General features: G+C 66.5%; 1 protein-coding gene across 9 annotated transcripts in view; it reads right to left on the bottom strand.

Moving 5' to 3' along the window:
- Positions 1-816: 816 nt before the first annotated feature.
- The window catches only part of ANKMY1 (ankyrin repeat and MYND domain containing 1), a 52022-nt gene continuing 31687 nt past the window's right edge, over positions 817-21151 (bottom strand). For 5 of the 9 annotated variants that reach the window (XM_072718982.1, XM_072718984.1, XM_072718988.1 and 2 more), the window contains 8 exons: positions 20754-20894; positions 19372-19479; positions 17392-17523; positions 15046-15159; positions 14620-14785; positions 10034-10112; positions 9289-9449; positions 817-1330 (listed from right to left, as the gene is read on the bottom strand). In XM_072718982.1, coding sequence (XP_072575083.1) covers positions 1197-1330; positions 9289-9449; positions 10034-10112; positions 14620-14785; positions 15046-15159; positions 17392-17523; positions 19372-19479; positions 20754-20894 — 1035 coding nt within the window. In that variant the 3' untranslated portion in view covers positions 817-1196. Of the gene's footprint in view, positions 1331-8061; positions 8329-9288; positions 9450-10033; positions 10113-14619; positions 14786-15045; positions 15160-17391; positions 17524-19371; positions 19480-20753; positions 20895-21151 lie in introns of those variants that run through there. The other 4 variants (XM_072718983.1, XM_072718986.1, XM_072718980.1 and 1 more) reach the window with 1 other exon arrangement.

The raw sequence follows: 21151 nt of genomic DNA, 5'->3' as shown, positions 1-21151 counted from the left end.
GACCAGGGCCCGGGCCTGGGGCCTCCTTCCCCGTAGGTGACGGCCCGCTGGACTCTCAGGGGCTCTGGGGCGGCGGCCGCCTGTGCACCCGGACGCCAGCATTTGGCCGCACGTGGACCTCCCCCCGGGGGCTCGCGCTGTACCTGCCCGAGGGGGCGGCCCCGGCACAGTCGCCGGCCGGGCGGTAGCCAGGCCTGCTGTGTCCTGCTGCGCGGTGTCAACTGGCGTCATTTGCTCTTGAGTCCTTGTACGAATAAAAGGTTGGAGAGCTTGTGTGGCCGCCGTGACCCATCCTGCCCAGCTCGGGTGAGCACGTGCCGGTGGGCTGTGTGCAGAGGACGCGACTCGGCACGCGGGGAGGTGGGTGGGGCTGGCACGTACGCGGCACCTGTGGTCGGCGTCCACTTCCCTCCTGGGCCCACGCACTGCCCAGGGAAGCAGAAGGCCAGGCCCGCCTGCTGTCCCCTCCCCTGCTCTGCACTCACGTCCCGATGCATGGCCTGGAAGGTTCCGGTTCCCGCCAAGTAGCCTCAGGTGCCCAGGAGGCCAGCACCTGGGGACCAGCATGACGTCCCGATGGCCAGCCCGTCCCCAGGGCCGTGGAGCCCTGCTGCCTCGCCAGGGCAGCCACCTCCTGCCCCACCGGCTGCCCGGCCGTCTGGAGTCCTGCATCATAACTGGGGCAAGCTGCCAGCCTCTCCCCCTCCGCCGCGGGCGCCCTTCAGCCCCTCCAGGGCACCGGCCTCGTGGGCATCATCCCCAGGGCGGGGCCCAGAGGCCAGCCTGGAAGCAAGAGCTGCTGCAGGGTCACTTTATTTGGGAATCGCAGCCACACTGGTCTGCCCGGCGGACATTTGACAAAGCCTCTCTGTCCCCTCGGGCCTGGAGTGCTCAGAGGCAGCGGCCAGGAGCCCACCCCCAGCCCCGGCCGGCACAGGGGTCCGGGCAGCCTGCCCTGGCAGGGAAGACGCGGCTCCTCCGGGGCTGCAGCCCCTTGGTGGCCCCTGGCCTGGCCCAAGCAGCGGCCTCCCCTGAAGAGCGGCGGCTGTAGCCTCCCCCGCCTCCCCTGCCGGGGGTCTTGGGCGGGCTGGGCGGCCCCGCTGCTCCCGGGGAGGCGGGTGGGGGTGAAGGCCTCCGTCCCTGGGGCGCTGGGCGGCCCCGCTCGGAGTCCACAGAGCAGGTGGGGCGCTGGGCGCTCATTCGTGGTTGTACGTGAAGCTTCTCCACCGGCTCGACGGCTTCCGGGGCTTGGGCTTCTGGCCCGCCTTCTCGGCCCCGAGCCTGGTGGGCTTCTGGAAGTTCTGTGTAAACGGAGCTGAGTTCGTATTCCCTGCAGGGCGAGAAGGACCCCCAGTGAGGTGGGCTTCCAGCGCGGGACGGGGTGGGGTGGTGGGGACGGGCCCACCCTGCCCACGGCGGACCCGGGGCTGGTCGGGGGGAGGCCCCTCCCTGGGTCTCCCTCCCATCCAGGCCCCGGGCATCCGGGGGGCCGCGGGCACGTGCACACGGGGAAGGCACCCTGCCCCCTCGAGGTGACCCCACCGGGCTCTCCCCGGACACGAGCCCTCTGCCCAGAGATCGCGTTGGTAACGGAAGCGCCAGCTCCGCTCAGGGTGGGGAGCAGACCCCTAGTGAACACGGGGAGCCCGGGTCAGGGGCCGGCGCTCCGGCCGGGAACGACGGGGGGCAAGTCGGGGGTCGAGCCTCGAGGGGCGGCATCTGGGCAGGTGACGGGCATGGATGGGACCCGGCGAGGGCCAACCTCGCACACCCCACACTTCCCTCCCTCCTTCGCAGCCTGGACAGACTAGCAGGAGGCGTCGGGTCAGCCCGGGGCCCCACCTGGGCACAGGGAAGGGGGTTGGCAGCAGCCTCCGGGGTCCAGCCAGCGGGAGGAAAGCACAGGCAGCGCCCAGTGTGGACGCTCACGCCATCGGCCCCCACGTACCGGACAGTCAGTAGCCGCCTGTGGGCACCAGACGGAGTGGGGGGCCCTGCAGGCCGGAGTGGGGGCTGCCGGGGCAGCGTGGACTCCGAGAGGAAGGGAACCTCGCCATTGCCGGCGGGGGGCGGGGGGGGGGGAGCTTTGCTGCCAGGGCTCAGCCCAGAAACAGCGGCTCCCGGAGCAGGGGTTCCCGTGGCCCCCGGCAGGTACTGGGGGGGCTCCCCGCAGCCAGAGTGAGACACCTTTGGGGATGGGGAGGGACACCCCCAGATGGGAGCTCAGAGCTTACAACCGACCAAAGACACCCCTGCTTGGAGGCCGAGCCCCGCAGGCGCTGGGCAGACGGCGCGGAGTGTGGTGTGGGGTTGGACACGGGGGCCGCGGGTTGGAACAAGCCCACTGCTTAGGAGCAAACAGGAGGCTGGGGACCGCACCACCTGGAGCTGAGGCGAGGAGCCCCCCCGGGAGGAGGGGACCCCCACAGGAGGTAAGGAACCCCCATGGGAGGTTAGCACCCCTGGGGAGGAGGGGATCCCCCACGGGAGGCGAGGACCCCCCAGGAGGGAATCCTCCACAGAGGTGTGGACCCCTGGGAGGAGGGGACCCCCATGGGAGGCGAGGACCCCCAGGGGGAGGGGATCCCCCCACAGATCCACCTCCAGGAAGAGGGGGTCAGACCCACAGGATGCGAGGACCTCCCGGGAGGAGGGGATCCCCCATGGGAAGCAAAGACCCCATGGATTGAGGGGATCCCCCACAGAGGTGAGGACCCCCCAGGAGGCAGGTTGGCAGGAGGTCGGTGCCCCCAGGCCAGTGCGCGGGGGAAGCAGGTCCAGCCGGGAGTGGGGAGGTGGACTGGAGCCCCCGCCCCGAGAAAGGGAAGCCCACTGCCCGTCACGCACGGGATGGCAGCCTGAGTGCGGCCCCGGCTGCAGACGACCAGGCCCTTTGAGTCCCTGTGGAGGAAATTCTGGAGAAGGGCGCAGAGGGGAGCCGCCCGGGGGCCCGGGGGAGCACACGGCATCACCCGCTGTGCCCTGGCCGAGCCCTGCGGCCGCCGCACCCTCACGACAGCTAGTGCGCTGGGGACGAGTGAGAACCGGGTGTGCAGGCCCGCTCCCCGCACGGAGGCCGCGGGGACCCGGGACCCAGGGCACAGCCAGCTCTCCGAGCCACGACCGCCCGGCCCCGATGTGCGTCCTCCCGGCAAGGGCCAGACGCAGGGCGGCAGGCACAGCGGAGGCTCCTGCGGCGAGGACGAGGACGGCAGCGATCGCACCCCGCGGCGGCCGGGCCCGGACAGCGGCGCCAAGTGCCCCGCGAACAAAGCCAGGAGCGGGCGCCTCGTGGCGCGGTCGGGAACGTCCGCTCTTGCTTCTGCTCAGGCCCTGGGCTCAGGGGCGTGGGCTCAAGCCCCGAGTGGGCTCCGCTCAGCGGGACTCGCCCCTGCCCCAGCCCCTGGGTGCCCTCGCCCTCGCCCTCGCCCTCGCCCTCTCTCCAATACATAAATAGGTCAACTAATAAACAGGATGGTCATTGGTCGCCGTCAGGGAAGGCGGAGAGAGGCTTTCCCAAGCACGGGGCGGCGGGCGGTGCCACGGTGGGACAGTCTCACGTCCCTCAGGGACACAGGAACGGAAAGGGAGACCGGGGGCGGGGTAAGGGCGCAGGCCGGCCGCGACTCGTCCCAGGCATCGCAGGACACGTGTCCCCCGAGTGCTGCTGCCTCAGGGGCTCCTTGTCTCGTGTTCACTTTTTTAAATGTTCAGGGGTGAGGGCCTTGAAGCTGCTAAAGGGAACGGGGGGGGGGGGGGGGGCGCGGTCCTTTAAAATAAAAGCGCGCACACCACAAACGAAGCCAAGCTGGATGCCCTGGCCTGTGGTCGGTGTGGGCGGTGGCCAGAGGAAGGAGACGGGGGCAGGACGGGGGACCCGCAGCCCCGGGCCTGCGCCTTCTGCGGCCTTCCTGGGACCGCCTGGCCACCCCACGGCCCGTCTCCCCAGAGGCCGCGGAAGGCTGGATTCCGGGGGGACCCTGACAACCGTGGGTTCCAGGCCCTCTGTGTGGTCACCAGCGTTCCAGTCTGACGACCCCTCTCCGTCCCGGCTCACCTGGCTGGTCCCCTCGGGCCCCTGAAGCTGCCCTGTCCCCCCTCCCGGGCATCTGCCCCCCCAGCTCCCTTGAGCTCCCCTGGCCAGCCCGCGGGCCGCTGCCCACTCTCCGAGAGCCCAGGTGCAGGGCCCGGGAGGGGTAGCAGCAGCCAGCCTGGTCCCCCGAGACCCGGCCCCACTGTCCCTGAGGACGGGGCTTCCCCTCAAAGGCATCAGCAGTGCCAGCCCGGGTGGCTCCCCGACCTAAGGGAAGCCCGACAGCCCCTCTGCAGGGCTCCCCTCGCCCCACCCCTGGACCTGGCCTCCTCCCGAGCGCCCCTCGCCCGTCCTGCCGCCTGGCTCCTCGGCCTCAGCCTCCCTCCCTCACCCGCCACCTGCTCCTTCGTCCCCGGGCCCCGTCACCTGACCGCTGCCCCTCATCTGACCCGGACTCTGCCGGGGTGCAGCTCCCTCGAGGGCCATGGCACGTCGGAGCCCGCTCACCCGGCGGCACCCCGCTCTCCGGCTCGGGAGGTAGGCGGCCTCCCCTTCCCAGCCCGAGAGGAGGACCCTGAGTCCAGGCAGGTGGCCGAGCGGAGCCCAGAGGCCCAGGGGACGCTGAGCAGGGTCTGGGCACGCTCACGAGCCAGCGGCCGGGGCAGCGGCAGGGAGGGAGGTGGGCGGGCTGGTCTCCGCCCTCCCTCAGCAAGCTGCCCCCCTCGGGCTGCCTGGTAAGCCCCCTGCCCGACCCAGCCCTCCGCCCCGCACCAGCTACCACTCCGCACACGCACACACGCACACGTACGCACAGACCCACCGGCCGGGAGGGCACGGCCAGCGCGGCCTCCCCACCGACGCGTGCACCCCAGGGCTCCGTCCGTCCTCCTTGGGCCGCGAGCGCATTCTCAGCAGCGGGCTCTCCCCCGAGCGCCCCTCCGTCCCGCACCCCTGCCCACCTCTGTGGTGGGCCCTTCCCCTCCCCCAGGGCCTGCGCCCCAGCCCCGGGCCGCACACCCCCACCACCTTGCTCCCACACCCGATGACAGGGGAGCCCACACAGCAGCGGCCTGCAGGCTCCTGGGGCGCAGACCAGCGGGGACACGGGTGGCGGCTCGGTGTGGGGCCCAGGCTGGGCACGGCCTCCTCGTCCTGCTGGGACCCCCACTGTGGAGCAGGGGCTAAGCAACCAGGGCTCCCAGGTTCGCAGGGAGCCAAGGAGAAGGGAGGCGGGTCCCCCAGAGCAGCCGGGAACCCCACACCCCGAGAGCAGGAGCAGGTGGAGGGGCCTGGCATCACCGAACCTCCTGAGGAGGGGGCTGTGCTCTGCAGGTGCCGGGCAGGAGCCCCTCGGCCCACTCGCCAAGTGGAACCACCACCTGGTCTGCGGAGGGGACCGAGTGCAGGGACAGCTGAGGCCCGTGCTGCCCCCACAGTCTGAAGACCCGTCCAGCTGCCTGCAGCTCTCAGGACCTGGGGGGCTGGCCTCCGGCTCACTGCACCCTGTGGCATCCGTGCTGCCGGCCACCAGCCCGGGAGCCCCGGTACCAGGCCCTGTGGGAATCCGGGAGCCACCCCAGGGCACAGGGAGGCGGGTCGCACGGGTCCTGGCGGGACCAGCCGAGGGCCCTGCACTAGCCGGGTCCTCCCAGCAGCCGAGGTGCGGCGGGAACAGCACCGCTGGAGCCTGGCAATGGGGGCATCTCCCCACAGGGCGGCTCTCGGGGACAGCCAGCGGGGAAGGGGCCGGTTATCTTGTGGACGGGGCGCAGGCTCCCAGAGCCCGGCGGTCAGCGCTGGGCCGGGAGCGCTCGATGCACACGACCCAGAAGCGGGAGAAGACTCCGCAGCAGCCTTCTGGGAGCGGGAGGGGGGCACAGGCATGTGGGAGGCGGGCACAGCCCGGTGGGGGCGACGGGGGTCTAGAGCCGTCGGAAGGGGACCCTGACAATGGGTGCAGGGAGACGGCCCCGCAAAGGACTTGGTGGGACGCAAGTGGGTGCAGGAGCAACAGGGGTGGCCTCCGCTGCAGGTGCCCGTGGCCGCAGGGACGGAGAGGAGGCAGCGGCGGTGGCAGGAGTTCTGGACGTGCCTGGTTGGGCCAGACGCTGAAGGCAGGGCTGCGGGTGAGGAGGGGCCCCGAGGGCCACCTTGGGGGGCTCTCTGCTCGGGAACCTGTCCACCTGGACCCCGACGGCACAGCCTCGCCCGGAAGCCTGAAGCCACCAAGGATGCCAGACGCCTCCGGGTCATGCAGACGAGCAGGACGGTTGCACCACCACACGCCTGAACCGGGCGGGCCAAGTCCGCGGTTCATCTGAGCTCGCGGGGAACGCCGGGGGGGGGGCACGCAGCGTGGGCAGGGGTGTCCGGGGAGGGGGCGCCGCCGACACCTGCCGCTGCGCCCGGCAGACGGAGGACTCCGTCGCCGCGAGCCGTGGGGGACCGTCCCCGCGGGCTGGCTCTCGCTCTCACGCAGGAATTCCGGCCGATCATAAAATCGGTAAAATGCTGGTGCGTGAGGAGTGTTCTTGAGTGTGGGCGAGACTTGTATGATCTGGGTCTGGGCACTAATCGGCCAGCGAACCGGGCCCTGAAGGGCAGGACACGTGGACCTGACAACAGAGTGAGAAAGTCCACGGAGCAAAGTTCAAACCGAGAGAGGGTCCTCCCCACCCGCCACAAGAGGCAGCAGGGAGGGCGTGGGGTCGGGAGGGAGGGAGCGCTCGCTCGGAGGCCGGAGGGGGTCGCGGGGGTCGCGGGGGTCGCGGGGGTCTGCGGGCCTCTACAGTAAGGGGAGCCGGAGCCGAGGAGGAGCCCCGCCTGGGCGTGTGGGGGGACGCTCATGTCCCGCGTGAATCCCCGGGAGGCGGGAGGTTGAGGCAGTGCTCAGAGCCCCGTCAGGTGTCCCGGGGCAGACACGCCCGCAGCCCTGCCGCAAGCAGGCGAAGGCCAGGGTGGCCATGCGAAGGCTCCTGAAATCTGATAATGCGACCTCTGTGAATTCTTCTAGAAGGAAAACCAGGTGGAAGGGGGGGTCAGGTGCCTGCGGGCCCTGAGGACGCTGGTGGGACGCACCCAGTGCCTCGGGCAGGCCGGGGAGGGTGACAAAGTGAGCCACTTAGTGAAAAACCAGTCGGACGCGTGCAACAGGCGTGTGCCCTCTGCCAGCGCCCCCGTGCACAGCCCAGAACCCAGCGCGTTCAGCCCACCGATCCCGAGCGGCAAGACCGGGAGGATTGTCGCGGTTTGCCTTGTCCTTATTGTGGTGCACGCGTAATGGGAATAAATACGACTTTCCCTGGGGGGACCTTACGTTGCAGAAAAACATGTAACGGCCTAGAGATTCGAGGTTGAGTTAGAACATACGGATCACGCTCCCACGTCCGGACGGGCGTGGCGGGCGGCGCGGGAAGTGCGAGCGAGGAGCGGCGCGTGTGAGGTACGTGCAGTGTGAGCACGGGCACACGCGCCGTCGGAAGGACACGCCAAGGCGCTGCCGGTGGCCACTTCCGGGTCCGGCATCATCGCCGTCCAACCGTTGGCGCGTGTACCTGCGTCCTCTCCAGATTCTCATCGTCAACACGGATCGGTTCAAAATTGAGGGGTGCTCATTGGCAGCACTTCCTTCCCTGGCAGGTGTGGTGGGAGCCGCCGCCTCCCGGGAGGGCCCCCAGGAGACGGGAGGGCAGCCTGGGGGCCAGGACTGGCCCGCGCACACCCCAGGCCTCAGGCCCCGCCGCCCCCTTCCGCCCACCATCACCCCGGTGCAGTGCTCCTGACTCAGTCCCGCCCAGACCCCCAGGTCTCAACCACGGGTGACCCTCACACCCACCGCCCGCCCCAGAGCCTGCTGGACCCGCACCGACACTCAGGACGTGCACGTGGAGGGGACACGCGAGTGGCCTCCCGGCAGGAGCTCCCGGGCACGCTGACCCACATCCACCCGCCCTCCCGCGGCCCACAGACGCCAGGTGCCAGCGGCCGGGGAAGCCCGGGCTCGTGGGGCAGAGCTGGAGCAAGGCGGAGAGGGTTCACACCCAAGGGCGCTTTATTGTGAGGTCCCGAGGGAGACGGTGCCACACAGCCCCGCGGGGCACACTCCGGGCAGGAGGCAGACGACGCCGGGCCAGCGGCGTGGAGGCGGCCCGAGCTGTGGGTGCCCGCGGTGGGGAGGCAGCGTGGCACAGGCTGCCGCCGGGCCCTCCCCACGCCACGGGCGCCGGGTGCGGCTCCTTACTGAGTCTCTTCCACCCTCCACGGCAAGTCCTCCAGGTGGGGCCCTGGACAAGGAACTGGCAGGGAGGACGGAGGTGAGGGGCCTGCGCTGTGCCCCCGGGGGGCTGGGGCACGGCCCCCAGCGGGCACGCACTCCCTGTGGGCCCCGCAGCTTGCGGCTGTTTGGGGCTGTCACCTGGCACCACCCCCCTCAGCTCTCCGAGCCCCGGGCTCCCCGCTGCACGCGCAGCGACGAGGGCCCCACCCCTGCCCTGCTTGGCTTCATGCTTGCACATGGCAATGACTCAGTTTCTCCAAAGAGGGGGACTCCCAGCCTGGAGCCCCCAAGCCCAGGGAGCCTGGTGCAGATCCACGTGCACCCCGCAGGCAGAGCCTGTTATTAAAGCCCCATTTTACGGAAGGGGAGTGGGGAGGACGGAGAGTCAGAGCCCGGAGGGAACGGCTGCGGGGGCACGGGCGCCAGGCCCGGTCAGCCCCGCCTGTCTGTCCGTCCACACCAAGGACCGGCTCTGGGAGAGCGCAAAGCAACCCCTGCGCCTCCCCCCGCCTGGCCCAATCCCAGGGGACAGCTTGCTCACCCTTAGCTCCCCTCGCAGCAGGGGAGCCTGGGACCGGGTCACCACCCACATGCCCACAGCTCCTCCCAGGTCATCCCAAAGAGGGGAGGTGGGAGGGCGGGCTAGGCAGAAGCTTCCAGATGCAGCGCCCAGGCCAAGTACCCTGTGGTCAGAGCAAGCAGCGCCCACCAGGGCCCCCACGCGTCCGGGGGAGCCCCCAGGTCCGGTGTCCCGGTTCTGTGGGGCCCAGGCCGTGCCCACCTCCAGGGAGCCACGGGCACATGACGCCCAGGGGAGGAGCAGTGGGCTCTGCGCCCTCCCTGTCTGCACCCCAGGCCCACCTGGGAGGTCTGCAGAGTCGCCGGAGCCCGCGAGACTTCGGGGAACAAGGGAGACCTTGCTCGGCCACCCCAAGGCGGGGGCCTGCGTCCCAGCAGCCCGCCTGACGCCCGGACTCACCGATGGCCGACAGGGTGCCACAGTCCCTCTTGTGGAAGTCGCCCCAGGCTTTGGTCTTGCAGTACTTGCTGCAGGTCAGGATCCCGTAGCAGCGGGTGCAGGGCGCCAGGCGCACCCCGATGGAGCGGCCGCACTGGTAGCAGAACTTGAAGAACGGGACCCTGCCAGGGAGCAGCAGGGCCGTCGGGGGGGCACCCACCACCTGCGCCCTGCCATTCCCCGAGGGGGTGCTGAGGGGCAGCCCCACGAAGTCCCCGTCCAGGGGGCCCGGCACAGGGCCGTGAATAGGAAACACTGAGGCCGGAAGCCGCCGGGGCTGGGTGACCACGCAGGGCATCCGGGACCCTCCTGCGCCACAGCATCGGGGGGCAGGCCCGGCAGGCACACCGCGGCGCTGTGGGTGAGCCTGGCATGCTGCACCCTGTCTCGGGGGAGGGTGGGCCAGGGCAGATGCAACCCCTGGCCTGTGCCCGCTCATCACCCCCTCACCACCCTCTAGCGTTTACAGCACGGGCACCTCCCAGGATGCCCTCGGGGATTACAAGGTCTGGAACAGCAGTGGGTGCAGAGCCACGGTCCCAGGGAGGGGCCGGTGCTGGAGGGGTGGTAGGGGTGCAGGGGCCCAGGGCAGGACACCCCCTGGGACAGCAAGCCTGGGCTCAAGCCCGCTGGGCCACTCCACGAGTGCAGCTGTGCCCCTCTGCCCCCCATGGTGGCCCAGGCACGGCCACCGTCGGCCACTTACAGCTCCTGCTCCTCCAAGTGCAGGGCTTTGGACATGCTGATGCTTTTCCGCTTCATCCTTTGGTAGGGGGTCAGCTCCGCTGCGCCGACAGAGAAGCACGTCAGCACAGGGGCCCCGAGCTGCCCACCTCAACCACCGTCCCGCGGTGAGCCTGTTCCCAGCACTGCGGGGACGCGGGGGGCCCCCAAGCCTTTCACAGCCCCTTGGCAAGTCTGAGCAGGGCCAGGGCCGCGGGGGAGTCCACAGCCTCTGGGGACGGGGCTTGGCCCCGAGGCTTCCCTCTGCCCCGCACCCTCGGCCATGCAGCTGCACCTCCTGGCCCCCCTGCGTCTTTGCCGTCTGGGATGGCTCAGTGCACCTGTCACCATACCGATAAAGGGCCACCAGGCTTTGGCCTTGACCAGCCCACAGTCCTCTCTGGAGTGAAGCCTCCTGGCTCTGCTCTTGGGGGCTGGCAGCAGGGTACACATGGGCTGGGGACCAAGGGCATGAGGCCCCCTCCAATTGCTGTCCCCCTTCCCCTCCTTAAATAGCACGTCAGTGCCCACCCTCCCCCAGGAAGGCCACCTAACCTCTAAGTCGGCAGGAACCCCACAAAGTCCTGCTGACCACAGGAGCAGAGAAGCCGGGGGCCCCTCGTTCCTCTCCATCCCCCCCGCGCCCACCAGCACCCAGAGCTGCACCGCAGCGGCACCAGCGGCTAGAGCGTGGGCCCGGGAGCCCAGCTCTGTGACACGGTGTGCGGAGTCAAAGCCACGGTCATGAGGGCCACGCGGCACCAGGGCAAACTTCTGGGCGAGGCTCCGGCGAGGCAGAACTGGAGGCCCAGGTGGCGGTGCCACGGCCTCGCACCCCGGGTGGGGCAGAGGAGCACCGTTAGCGGGAGCGCGGGACCCGGACACCTCTGTGGACCTGTACGGCTCAGGGTCCGGCCGAGTCGCACCGTGTCGACTGCACGACACGCTCGCCGGTCCAAATCGGAACCCAGGCCGGTAGCCGCCGTCGCTCCAGTCCTGGGCAACCACGACCCACTTTCTATCTCCGTGTGTTTGCCGATTCTGGACGTTTCCTATGAGCGGAGTCAGTGTGTGTGTGGCCCTTGGTGCCTAGATTCTTTTGCTTAAAATGTTTTTGAGGGTCACCCACGTTGTGGCACCCACGGGTATTCCACGCCCTTTGGTGGATCAGTAACACCCCATCGCAGGGCTGTGCCACCATTTGCTTTTCCATTCGTCAGCTCACGGACGTTTGGGTTGTTTCCATTCTGTGGCTCTTGTAAACGCTGCTGCTATAGACATCCAAGCGCGGGGTTTGTGTGGACGTGTGCTCTCACGTCCCTCGGGTCTAAACGTGGGAGCGGAATTGCTGGGCCGTAGTGTAAGTCTGTGAGGAGCATTTAAGGAGTTGCCAGGCCGCCCTCTGAGGACGCTGCACGTTTCCCCTTCCCAGCAGCGGTGTCGGAGGCTTCTGAGTTGCCCACATGGTCGCCGTAACACTCATTATCGACTTCCTGACGACAGCCACGCTGGGGGTGTGAAGTGGTTCTCGGTGCAGTTCGCTTTGTACATGACGGGGGGCTAACGACACGGAGCATCTTCACGTGCACTTGTTCGCCGCTTGTAGGTCTTTCTTCAGAGAAATTTCTGTTCATGCTCTCTGCCCATTTTTAAATTCAGTTATTCGTCTTTATTAGGGAGTTGTATGATTTTTTAATCTATCCTACATACGAGTCCCTTAGGAGATATGTGAGTTTTGATGTATCTCCCCTACCAGGGTTGTCTTTCCATCTTTTTTTTTTTTTAAGATTTTTTATTTACTCATGAGAGACACAGAGCGAGAGAGAGGCAGAGACACAGGCAGAGGGAGAAGCAGGCTCCACGCAGGGAGCCCGATGTGGGACTCGATCCCGGGTCTCCAGGATCACGCCCTGGGCTGCAGGCGGCTGCCCTGTCTTTCCATCTTCTTGATTGTGTCCTTTGGAGAATGTAAATTTTTAATTTTGGTGAAAGCCAATCTATCCATTTTTTTCTTTCATTGCTTATGCTTTTGGTGTCATATCTAGGAGTTTACTGCCAACTATGAGACTATGAGGATTTGTCCCTACATTTTCTTTGAAGAGATTTATATCTTAAGCTCTTGCATTGAGGTCGTCAGTCCAAATTGAATTAAATGTTGTATGTGGTGTGAGGTAGGGTCAGACCTCATTGTACTCCGTCTGGATAACCACTTGTCCCAGTACCATTTGTTGAAAGTCCTGTTCTTACCCTCGTTAAAAAGCGTTGGCATCCTTGTTGAAAATCAGCTGACATCCACACGTATTTGTTTCTGGGACCTGTATTCTATTCCACTGGCCCGTGTGTCTGTCTTCACGCCAGTGCCACACTGTTTTTATTGTTGTCTTGGCAGTGAGTCTGAATTTAGGAAGTACAAGTCCTTCCACTTTGCTTTTTTCTTTCAAGCTTGCTATAGCTAGCCACTCCGGGACCTTTGTGATTCCATATGGATTTTATTTCTTTTTAAGATTTTATTTATTTGGGATCCCTGGGTGGTGCAGCGGTTTAGCGCCTGCCTTTGGCCCAGGGCACGATCCTGGAGACCCGGGATCGAATCCCACGTCGGGCTCCTGGTGCATGGAGCCTGCTTCTCCCTCTGCCTGTGTCTCTGCCTCTCTCTCTCTCTCTGTGACTATCATAAATAAATTTAAAAAAATTTTTAAAAAAAAGATTGTATTTATTTATTCATGAGAGACACAGAGAGAGAGGCAGAGACACAGGCAGAGGGAGAAGCAGGCTCCATGCAGGGAGCCCGACGCGGGACTGGATCCCAGGACCCCAGGATCACGCCCTGAGCCAAAGGCAGACGCTCAACCACTGAGCCACCCAGGAGTCCCTCCATATGGATTTTAAAATCAGCTTCCCAATTTGTACAAAGGCGGCAGTGGGATTCTGATAAGGAAATATCCTCCCATGTACTGAGGTCTCCTTTAACTTCAGCACCGTGTTGTAGTTTTTAGAGAGTAAGTTTGAACTGCTTTTGTTCAACGTATTCACCAGTATGTTATTTCTGTTGACGCTGCTGTAAATGAAACTTTTTAGAATCTCATTTTTGGTTTGCTTGCTGCAATGCTATAGGCATGCTGTTGATCTTTGCATATTGATCTTATATTCTGCAACCTTACTAAACGCACTCGTTGGTTTTAATAGCGTAATTGTTTTATGTTTATAGTGATATTTTAATATTTATATATTTAGTTTAATATTAGTCTCAGTTTAAAAAGTGGATTCCCCAGATTTTCAATCTGCAAGATAATTTCTGCAGAGAGAGATGGCTTAAGTCTTTCCTTTCCAATCTGAACGACTTTCTTTTTCTTGCCTAGTTACGCTGGCCAGCAACGCAACGCCAGCACAACGCCAAACAAATGGAGAGAGAACCCATTCCTGTTGTCCCCCTGACTTAGGGAGAAAGCAGCCTGTCCTCCACCATGGAGTCTGAGTCAGCTGGACCCCTTCGTAGGTGCCCCTAATCGGGTAGGCAAGGGCCCCTCCATTCCTTGTTTGCTGTATGTCTTTTATCATGAAAGGTGTTGGGTTTTGTCAAATGCTTTTTCTACATCAATTGAAATGATTATGTGATCTTTCTTCTTCAGTCTAATAATGTGGTGTTATGTTGACTTTGTTGTTGTTGTTAAGCCATTCTTTCATTCGAAGGTCTGGCTGCCAGCAGCCAGGGTGCTGGGGTGGGGGGCGGGCAGCCAGGGTGCAGAGGTGGGGGTCAGGCAGCCAGGTACAGGGGTCGGGCAGCCAGGGCAGTGCTCTGTGGGAGCAGGAGCCACGTCACTGCCACCTGGAAGCAGCACACTCCCTGTGTGCACTTGGGTACTTTCCAGATCCTTCTCCGCATCCGTCAGCCTGTCTCCCAAGTCAAATGACCCTACAGCCCTTCCCTCCAGCCAGACCGTGTGGGGCCCTCAGGACCAGGGCTGCCCCCCAAGCCGGCAGCACCAGGCAGGGGCGCAGTCACCATCCCAGCCCCCAGGACGCAGCTCCCTGAGGAAAGGGCGGGGAAGGTCCCTGCTCCTCCCGTCCCAGAGCCGACCAGCCCACCCGGCCCAGAGTGTCCTGAAGTCACACTCAGCTGCCCGCCTTCCGGAGCAGCGGGGCCTGCCCCCCACAAGTCCTGGGGCTTCCGGGCTGTCGTGCACCCCTGCTCCTTCCCACACGAGGCCCCACGGCAGCCTGAGCGGCTCAGCCGGGACCCTGTCCCCCAGGTGCAGAGGTGGGGGTCAGGTGTCATGCCCTCCACCTGTGGCACAGGACAGGCAGTAGGTAGTTGGTGCCAAGTCACAGCGGGTGTCCCCTGGCACCAGGCAAACGTGCCCCCTGGCAAGGGAGCCCTGGGCCTTTGTTCCCAGCTCGTGTCCCCACCTCCCTCCGTGACTCTTGCTGGCCTCCGGGGAGGGGGCCGCAGCTGGCCTCTCTGGTCCCGCCCTGGTGCGTCCCCCACAGCCTCAGCAAACAGCCCCGACGCCCGCGCTGCCCCAGGAGACGGGGATCGCACGACGGGCCCCCGAGCCCGCTGCCACCCACCTCTCTTGCTCAGGTACAGCACCTTCGGGTCCCACTGGCTCTCCTTGGCAAAGACGGCGCGGCGCAGCTGGAAGCCCATGTATTCCAGGAGCCTCTTCCGCGCCACGAACACCTCCCGCTCGGCCGGCGTCAGCATGTGGAAGGGGCAGTGGGCGATCTTCCGGTCCTGCGGCACAACACCGGTCACCGCCAGGGACCGCGGGGCCCCAGCCACCACCGCAGGGGGACCCTGGGCGGCGGACCCCGCGGAGCCGCAGTCAGGACGCGGGCAGGACGCACGGAGGGTGGCCTGGCCTTCCCTCCCAGGAGGCCCGGGGGCAGGGGGCTTCGGTCGGGGGCGGGGGGGGGCCGGTGGCCGAGCCTCGCCGAGAGACCCCGAGGCCCCGGCCCTCGAGCCCGCCCGCCACGGGACGCACAAAGCTGTACCTGATAGAACTTGAAGTACCCGTAGTCGACGGCCGTGCCCACAGCCACCTTGTCCCCCTGCGTCAGCGTCACCGGCCTCAGGATGTCGGCCCCGTAGTTAATCAGCTGGTCGATCTGAGCAGAGCAGAGCCTGTGTCACATGCGTGGACGCCCCCCGCCAGGACACAGGACTTGGAAGCTGTGCCCCACGTCACCTGAGGCAGGACGGCAGCCCAAGGACAGCGCCCCAGCAGGACGACAGGGGCTGCCCCCAAGGGCCATAATCGCCCATCCGGCCCAGGGAGGCCACCCGGGGAGTCTGCGGTCGGACAGACGGACAGACAGGCTGACCCCACAGAGGAGAAGTTAGGTGGACATGGGGTAGGTCGAGGCTGGGCCGCTCGCAGGCCCCCCAGCCCCACCACGTCCCGGAGGCTCGATGACACGCGAGTGCGCTTGGAGGCTGCACGAGTGGCTCACCACGGATTCCGCGGCAAATGGCACCCAAGGGAGGCGCCCTCCGCCCCAAGGAGGGAGGGCCGGGCTCCCCGGGGGCTGCGCGGCCTCACAGCTAGCTGGGAGCCTCCACACAACCGCAGACCCCAGCCCGGCACGGCCCCGGCCCAGCAGGGGAAACCCAGGCTGCACCGCCCGCGCCGCGCATGGGCCCCTCCGGGCCAAGGGCAAGGGGGCTGTCGCCCGGGGGGCGCACGGCGGTCCCCAAACGGCCAGCGGAGCACAGAGCCAGCGGGCAGGAGGCCCCAAGCCTGTCCCCCGATGCACCGACCCTGTCTGCAGCCCGCCCCCGAGGTGCCAACGCCTCTCCGCTCCGGCCGAGCAGCCCCCGTCCCACGAGGGCGCTGGGCCGGGGGGGGGGGGTGCGTTCTCCTGGGGAGGCACAGCGGGGAAGCCAGCCCCTGGTCTCGGCCTCACCGTCCGCTCACACCTGAGACACGACCACGGACCCAGGAGCCAGACGCCGGCTTGGAGGACGAGCTCCGGGCGGCGGGGAGGGGAAACGCGGCTCCAGCTCGGTCGTGGTCAGGGCGGGAGCCGTCGAAGGTCACAGTGGGCCCGAGGGCCGAGCCTGAGGGGGCGGAGGGCCTGGCGATGGCCGGTGGCCGGGGTCTGGGGAGGACCGGGTGTTGCACACCCCGTGAAGCATCCGGTAAATGTGGGCTTTCCTGGCGGGGGCACGATGGGCACCAGCTGGGGCCGGCGCAGGGGGCCGGGGCGGTCAGGAGGCGGGGACGTGTGTGAGCCCAGGCGCAAGGACCGGCGCGTCGGGTGCGTGGCTGCGGTGTCCCTGCGCTGGTCTCTGACCTCCATGGGTTTGTGTTAATCAAAATCAGTAAATGAATGAGCCGCAGGTCCCTAAATCATTGAACCAACCAACTGGCTGGCTGATTCGGGGTCGGGGCCGGAACCCGCAGGCGACTGAGGGACCCTCGATGCAGCAGGACGCAAGGCAGGCGTGAGGCTCCCAAGGTCAAAGACAGGATGACCCAAGGGTAAAGAACTGGTCCTTCCACCTGCCAACAGGTGCGGAGGCGGGTGGCGTGGTCGGGGCGGAGCCGACCTGCCCCCCCCAGCCCCCATCCAGACCCGAAAATGGGATCCAGAAGCAGGGGCTCAAGGAAAGGGGTCGTAGTTCTCTTCACTTGAAGTTAAGCTCTTGTCGAGCGTCGAGCGTGACAGCCTCCGGAAGCCGCCTGTCCCCGCCCCAGCTCTGGTGCTAACAGCTCCCGGGGACCCACACGGTGTCCCCCAGGGAGCCAGGGCTGCGAGGGCCCACAGAGAGCCGCCCATGGGTGTGGGAAGGGCCGGGCTTCCCGGGCTGAGCTGTCACGGAGACCCCGGGCCCTGGGTGGGAGTGACGAGGGGCAGACGCACGGGGGCCGTGCCTGGGTGCCTGGCGGGGCCTGAGCAGCCGGGAAGACAGGGGCTGAGGCAACAGCGCAGCTTCCAGGACCCACAGAGCCCAGGGCCTCCGGGTCGCACCTGCTCTCACACCTGAGCCCACCCGGGGGAACAGCTCCACCAGCAGCACGGCCAGGACACGGCACAGCCGCCTGGGGCACAGCAGCCCCCCCAGATCCCCACCCGGGGCACAGCTGCCCCCAAACCCCCACCTGGGCCATGACAGCCCCCCTGGATCCCCACCCAGGGCACAGCCCCCCAGACCCCCACCCGGGGCACAGCAGCACTCCCAGATCCCCACCTGGGGCACAGCAGCACCCTGAGACCCCCAGCCAGGGCACAGCAGCCCCCCCCAGATCCCCACCCGGGCCACGACAGCCCCCCAGACCCCCCGGGGGCGGCAGCCCGATGCCCTGCACGCCCGCCCCCTCCAGCCTCACCCCTCACCAGGGCCAGCTTGCTGTCCGTGCTCCTCTGGTGCTCGTAGGTGAGGTCACAGGCGACACACAAGGCGCTGCCCAGGCCTTTGGTCAGCAGCAGGTTGGGGTCGGCTCTGTGGGACAGCAGCTCCTTCACAATCTGGACACACACGGGCTCGTCAGCGCCCGCCAGGTCCCCCCTCCTCGCCAGCGGAGGGAGCCCCCGGGCCAAGGCTGTGCGGCACCGAGCACAGTGACCGCCACACCCGGGGCTCCTGCCTGCCACCCACAGGTGCCACTGCCGCCCGGCCCAGAGGACGATGCTGGGGCAGGGGGTCCGCGCACCCCCACAGCCCAGGTCTGGCGCTTCCTCTGCGCGCTGTCCTGTCCGCTTGCCGCAGAGAGCTCCTGGCTCGGGTCGTGCTTTGCAGCCCGGGGGCAGCACACGGCCTGGTGGGTCCCATCAGCCCTCCTCCCTGGGACCAGCCTGCCCTTGCCGCTTAGGCACCTGAGTCACTGCGACCACCTGCCCGGACGCTGAGTGGGGCACATCTCGCTTGTTCCCTGCTGTGTCCCCAGCCACCAGCCCCGGGGCCACCAGGAAGCCAGGAGTGATAGTCACTTGGCTGGACGTGAGACGCACTGGCGTGTGGCTCTCAAGAGCTTCCTTCCCCCCCGAGGAGCTCCCGACCCTGCCTTGCCCCCGCCCCCACACCCGAGCGGGCACAGAGCAGGTGCCCCTATAACGTGCTCAGTGAATGACCCTGGGTACAGAGGAAGGGAGGAGGGACAGAGAGACCACAGGAGCCCCCTCGCCCCTCACCAACCACGCCTTCATCTTCCTCAGACCTCTGCCCATATGTCACCTCACCGAGCAGCCCCTGGCCACCCGCTAAAACAGCCCGTCCCCGTCATTCTCTACTCCTTATCCAGCTGTCACTTCTTCACAGCACCTATCACCGCCGGAAATTTTGTGACACACTCAATTATGGTGTGTCCCCCACACTAGAAATGTAGGATCCGGGGATCCCTGGGCGGCTCAGTGGTTTAGCGCCTGCCTTTGGCCCGGGGCGTGATCCTGGAGTCCCCGGATCGAGTCCCACATCGGGCTCCCTGCATGGAGCCTGCTTCTCCCTCTGCCTGTGTCTCTGCCTCTCTCCCTCTCTCTATAATAAATAAATAAATAAATAAATAAATAAATAAATAAATAAATCTTTAAAAAAAGAATGTAGAATCCTTGAGAGCAGGGACCCTGTTTTATTTGGCACCTCATGCCTCCAGTGGTGCCTCCCTGGCACACAGTGGGTCTCACAAAACAACAGTTAAATGTAAGGATGAATGGGGGCACGTATTGCAGACGGATGGATGGAAGGAAAAAGGAAAGGAGGAACAAAGAATGATGGATGAGGAATGAACGGGAGGCATGATGGAAGGAAGGATGGATGGAGGAGAGAAGGACAGATGATTGGAGGGATGGAAGGATGGATGGACGGACAGATGGAAGGATGGATGGTGGATAGATGGACAGATGGATGGACAGAGGATGGACGGATGGAGGGATGGAGGGAGGGATGGATGGATGAAGGACACACTGGTGGGTGAGTGTGGGTAGGTAGGTGAGTGGACGGCTCGGTGAGTGGGTGGATGGACGCAGGTGGGCGGGTGGATGAGTGGACGGACAGGCAGACGAGTGGACGGTGGACACACATCCTTGCCAGCGGCAGAGGTGGGCGTTGGCCAGGGTGCCTTTCCCAGGGCCCCAGGGGTCCATGTCTGGGGTAGGCGGGTGACCCACCCACCCTGAGGAGCGTCCCCCAGCTGAACCCTCATCCTCACTGCTCCCCTCCCTCTCCACACCCTCCTCTCTCTGAGGTGCTCCATCCCCCGGGGAGGGATCCACGCGGCCCCGCTGCCACCAACAGCAGCAAATCCCGAAGACTGACTAGGGAGGGGGTCACGGTGAGGCAGAGACTGCAGGAGCGCCATCGGGGGTGTGCAAGATGCTCACCAGGTCATTCCCGCTGGCGATGGACAGGGAGAGTGGGGAGTGGCCGCTCCACAGCATGTTGGGGTTCGCTTTGTGGGAGAGGAGGAGCCGGACTACGTCCCTGGCACACTGGGTGGGGAGAAAGGCAGGACCACAGGTTAGAGGGGGCCCCGACTCCCAGGGGCACCTCACGCTGACCATTAACTCAAACGCCATAAGATCAAGTTTGCCGCTTAATTGCCATTTCCTCCAGACGGGCACCCTGCCCGGCGCACGGGGAGCGCCCTGGATTTCGGATGGACGCGCGGCCCGGCGGGTGGAGGCTGCCCGGACCCTCAAACTGGCAAGATGTTTCCTAAACATACAGCGTTTCCAGCACAAGGCAGGGAGGGACACATGACGCACGAACGGCTGGAAAGCTCGTCGGGACCGTGTGACCGTGGAAGCAAGGCCGGCGCGTCCGTCCGGCCAGAGGAACGTGCCTCGCCCCGGGGCTCAGGGGTCGTGGAGGGCACCGAGCGCAGGAGCAGCCCGGCCCCAGCAAAGGGGGTGCACCCCGTGGGAAGGGCCCGTCCCTTCTCTCCCTCCTCCTCTCCCGCGGGTGCTGCGGGTCCCCCGCCACAAGGACTCCTCCAGGCTGCCGCTCCCCCTGCAGGGGCAGACCCAGGGGGCTGCTTGGGCCACCTCCAGGCCCATTCCCTCCGCGCCCCCCCCGGCCAGGTATCAGCCCAAGGTGGCCTCCCTCTCCCGTCCCCCCCACCGGAGCAGACACGACGGGCAGAGTGTTGGCCTGGGCCCCAGGAGGCTTTGGCAAGGGACGCAGTGAAGTGGGGTGGTGTGTGGGGGCCGCCCACCAGCCCACCCAGCCTCACCCTGTGCCCACCCCCGTGCAGGTCCTCACAGCCCCACAATCATCACCCTGTGCGGGGGCAAACCACCCACACCCCAGACCCGAGCGGCTGGCTACCATTTTCATTTGGGGTAAACTGAGGCTCGGTCTACTGAGTGCACCCAGGCTTACTGACCCGCGCTGCGCTGGCCGCACCACGCCCAGATTTGGTTCCCAGTTACCCCCACACCCTCCCAACCGCCCGGCCCTCCTCCGACAGGTCCCCGCACCTGCTTGCTGACAATAAATCCCCGAGGCCGACAGGAGGCACCGGCCGCGGCCCAGGGAGTCCCGGCCTGGCACGGTCGGTGACGGTGACCGGCGGGGCTGCAGTGACCACCCCACGCACAGAGCACGGACATGCAGGACGCGCAGACGCCCCCACGCCGACCCACAGGCGCGCACACAGACGTGCCCGAACGCTCACAGGCAGGCGCCCGCGGAACACACATGCACACACGCACGGGCCCCCACCCGGCGCACGCCGCCGCCCGCCTGCAGGGGCCCGGCGCACCTTGTAGCTGTCCTCGCGCTCACAGGCCACGTGCAGAGCCGTCCTGCCCCCCTCGTCGGGCGCCGACGCGCGCTGGCTGTGGTAGATGCTGGCGGGGCCTGCCTCGTTGCTGAGCTTCAGGCTCGAGGGCAGCAGGTCTAGCTGCATGCAGAGGGGACACGTGCTGGCCCCGTGCCCGTCCCCGGCGGGAGGCTGGCCCGGGAGACGCCGGCAGGTGCGAGCTCGGCGCGGAGCATGAGCCAGTGGCCTCCGTCCCCAGACGGCGGCTGCGAGTCCCCGGAGTGAAACGCGGAGGGGCTCAGAGCCGGTCCCCTGCCCAGCCGGGCTCCTGCCCAGGGAGCCGCGCACAAGACCCTGGCCGCGCGGGGCACACGGGGCACTAGTCAAGCTCGTTGGGG

This window comes from Vulpes vulpes, chromosome 9, assembly GCF_048418805.1.
Source record: "Vulpes vulpes isolate BD-2025 chromosome 9, VulVul3, whole genome shotgun sequence".
Lineage (NCBI taxonomy): Eukaryota > Metazoa > Chordata > Mammalia > Carnivora > Canidae > Vulpes > Vulpes vulpes.
This window is presented reverse-complemented; position numbering and strand designations above follow the sequence as displayed.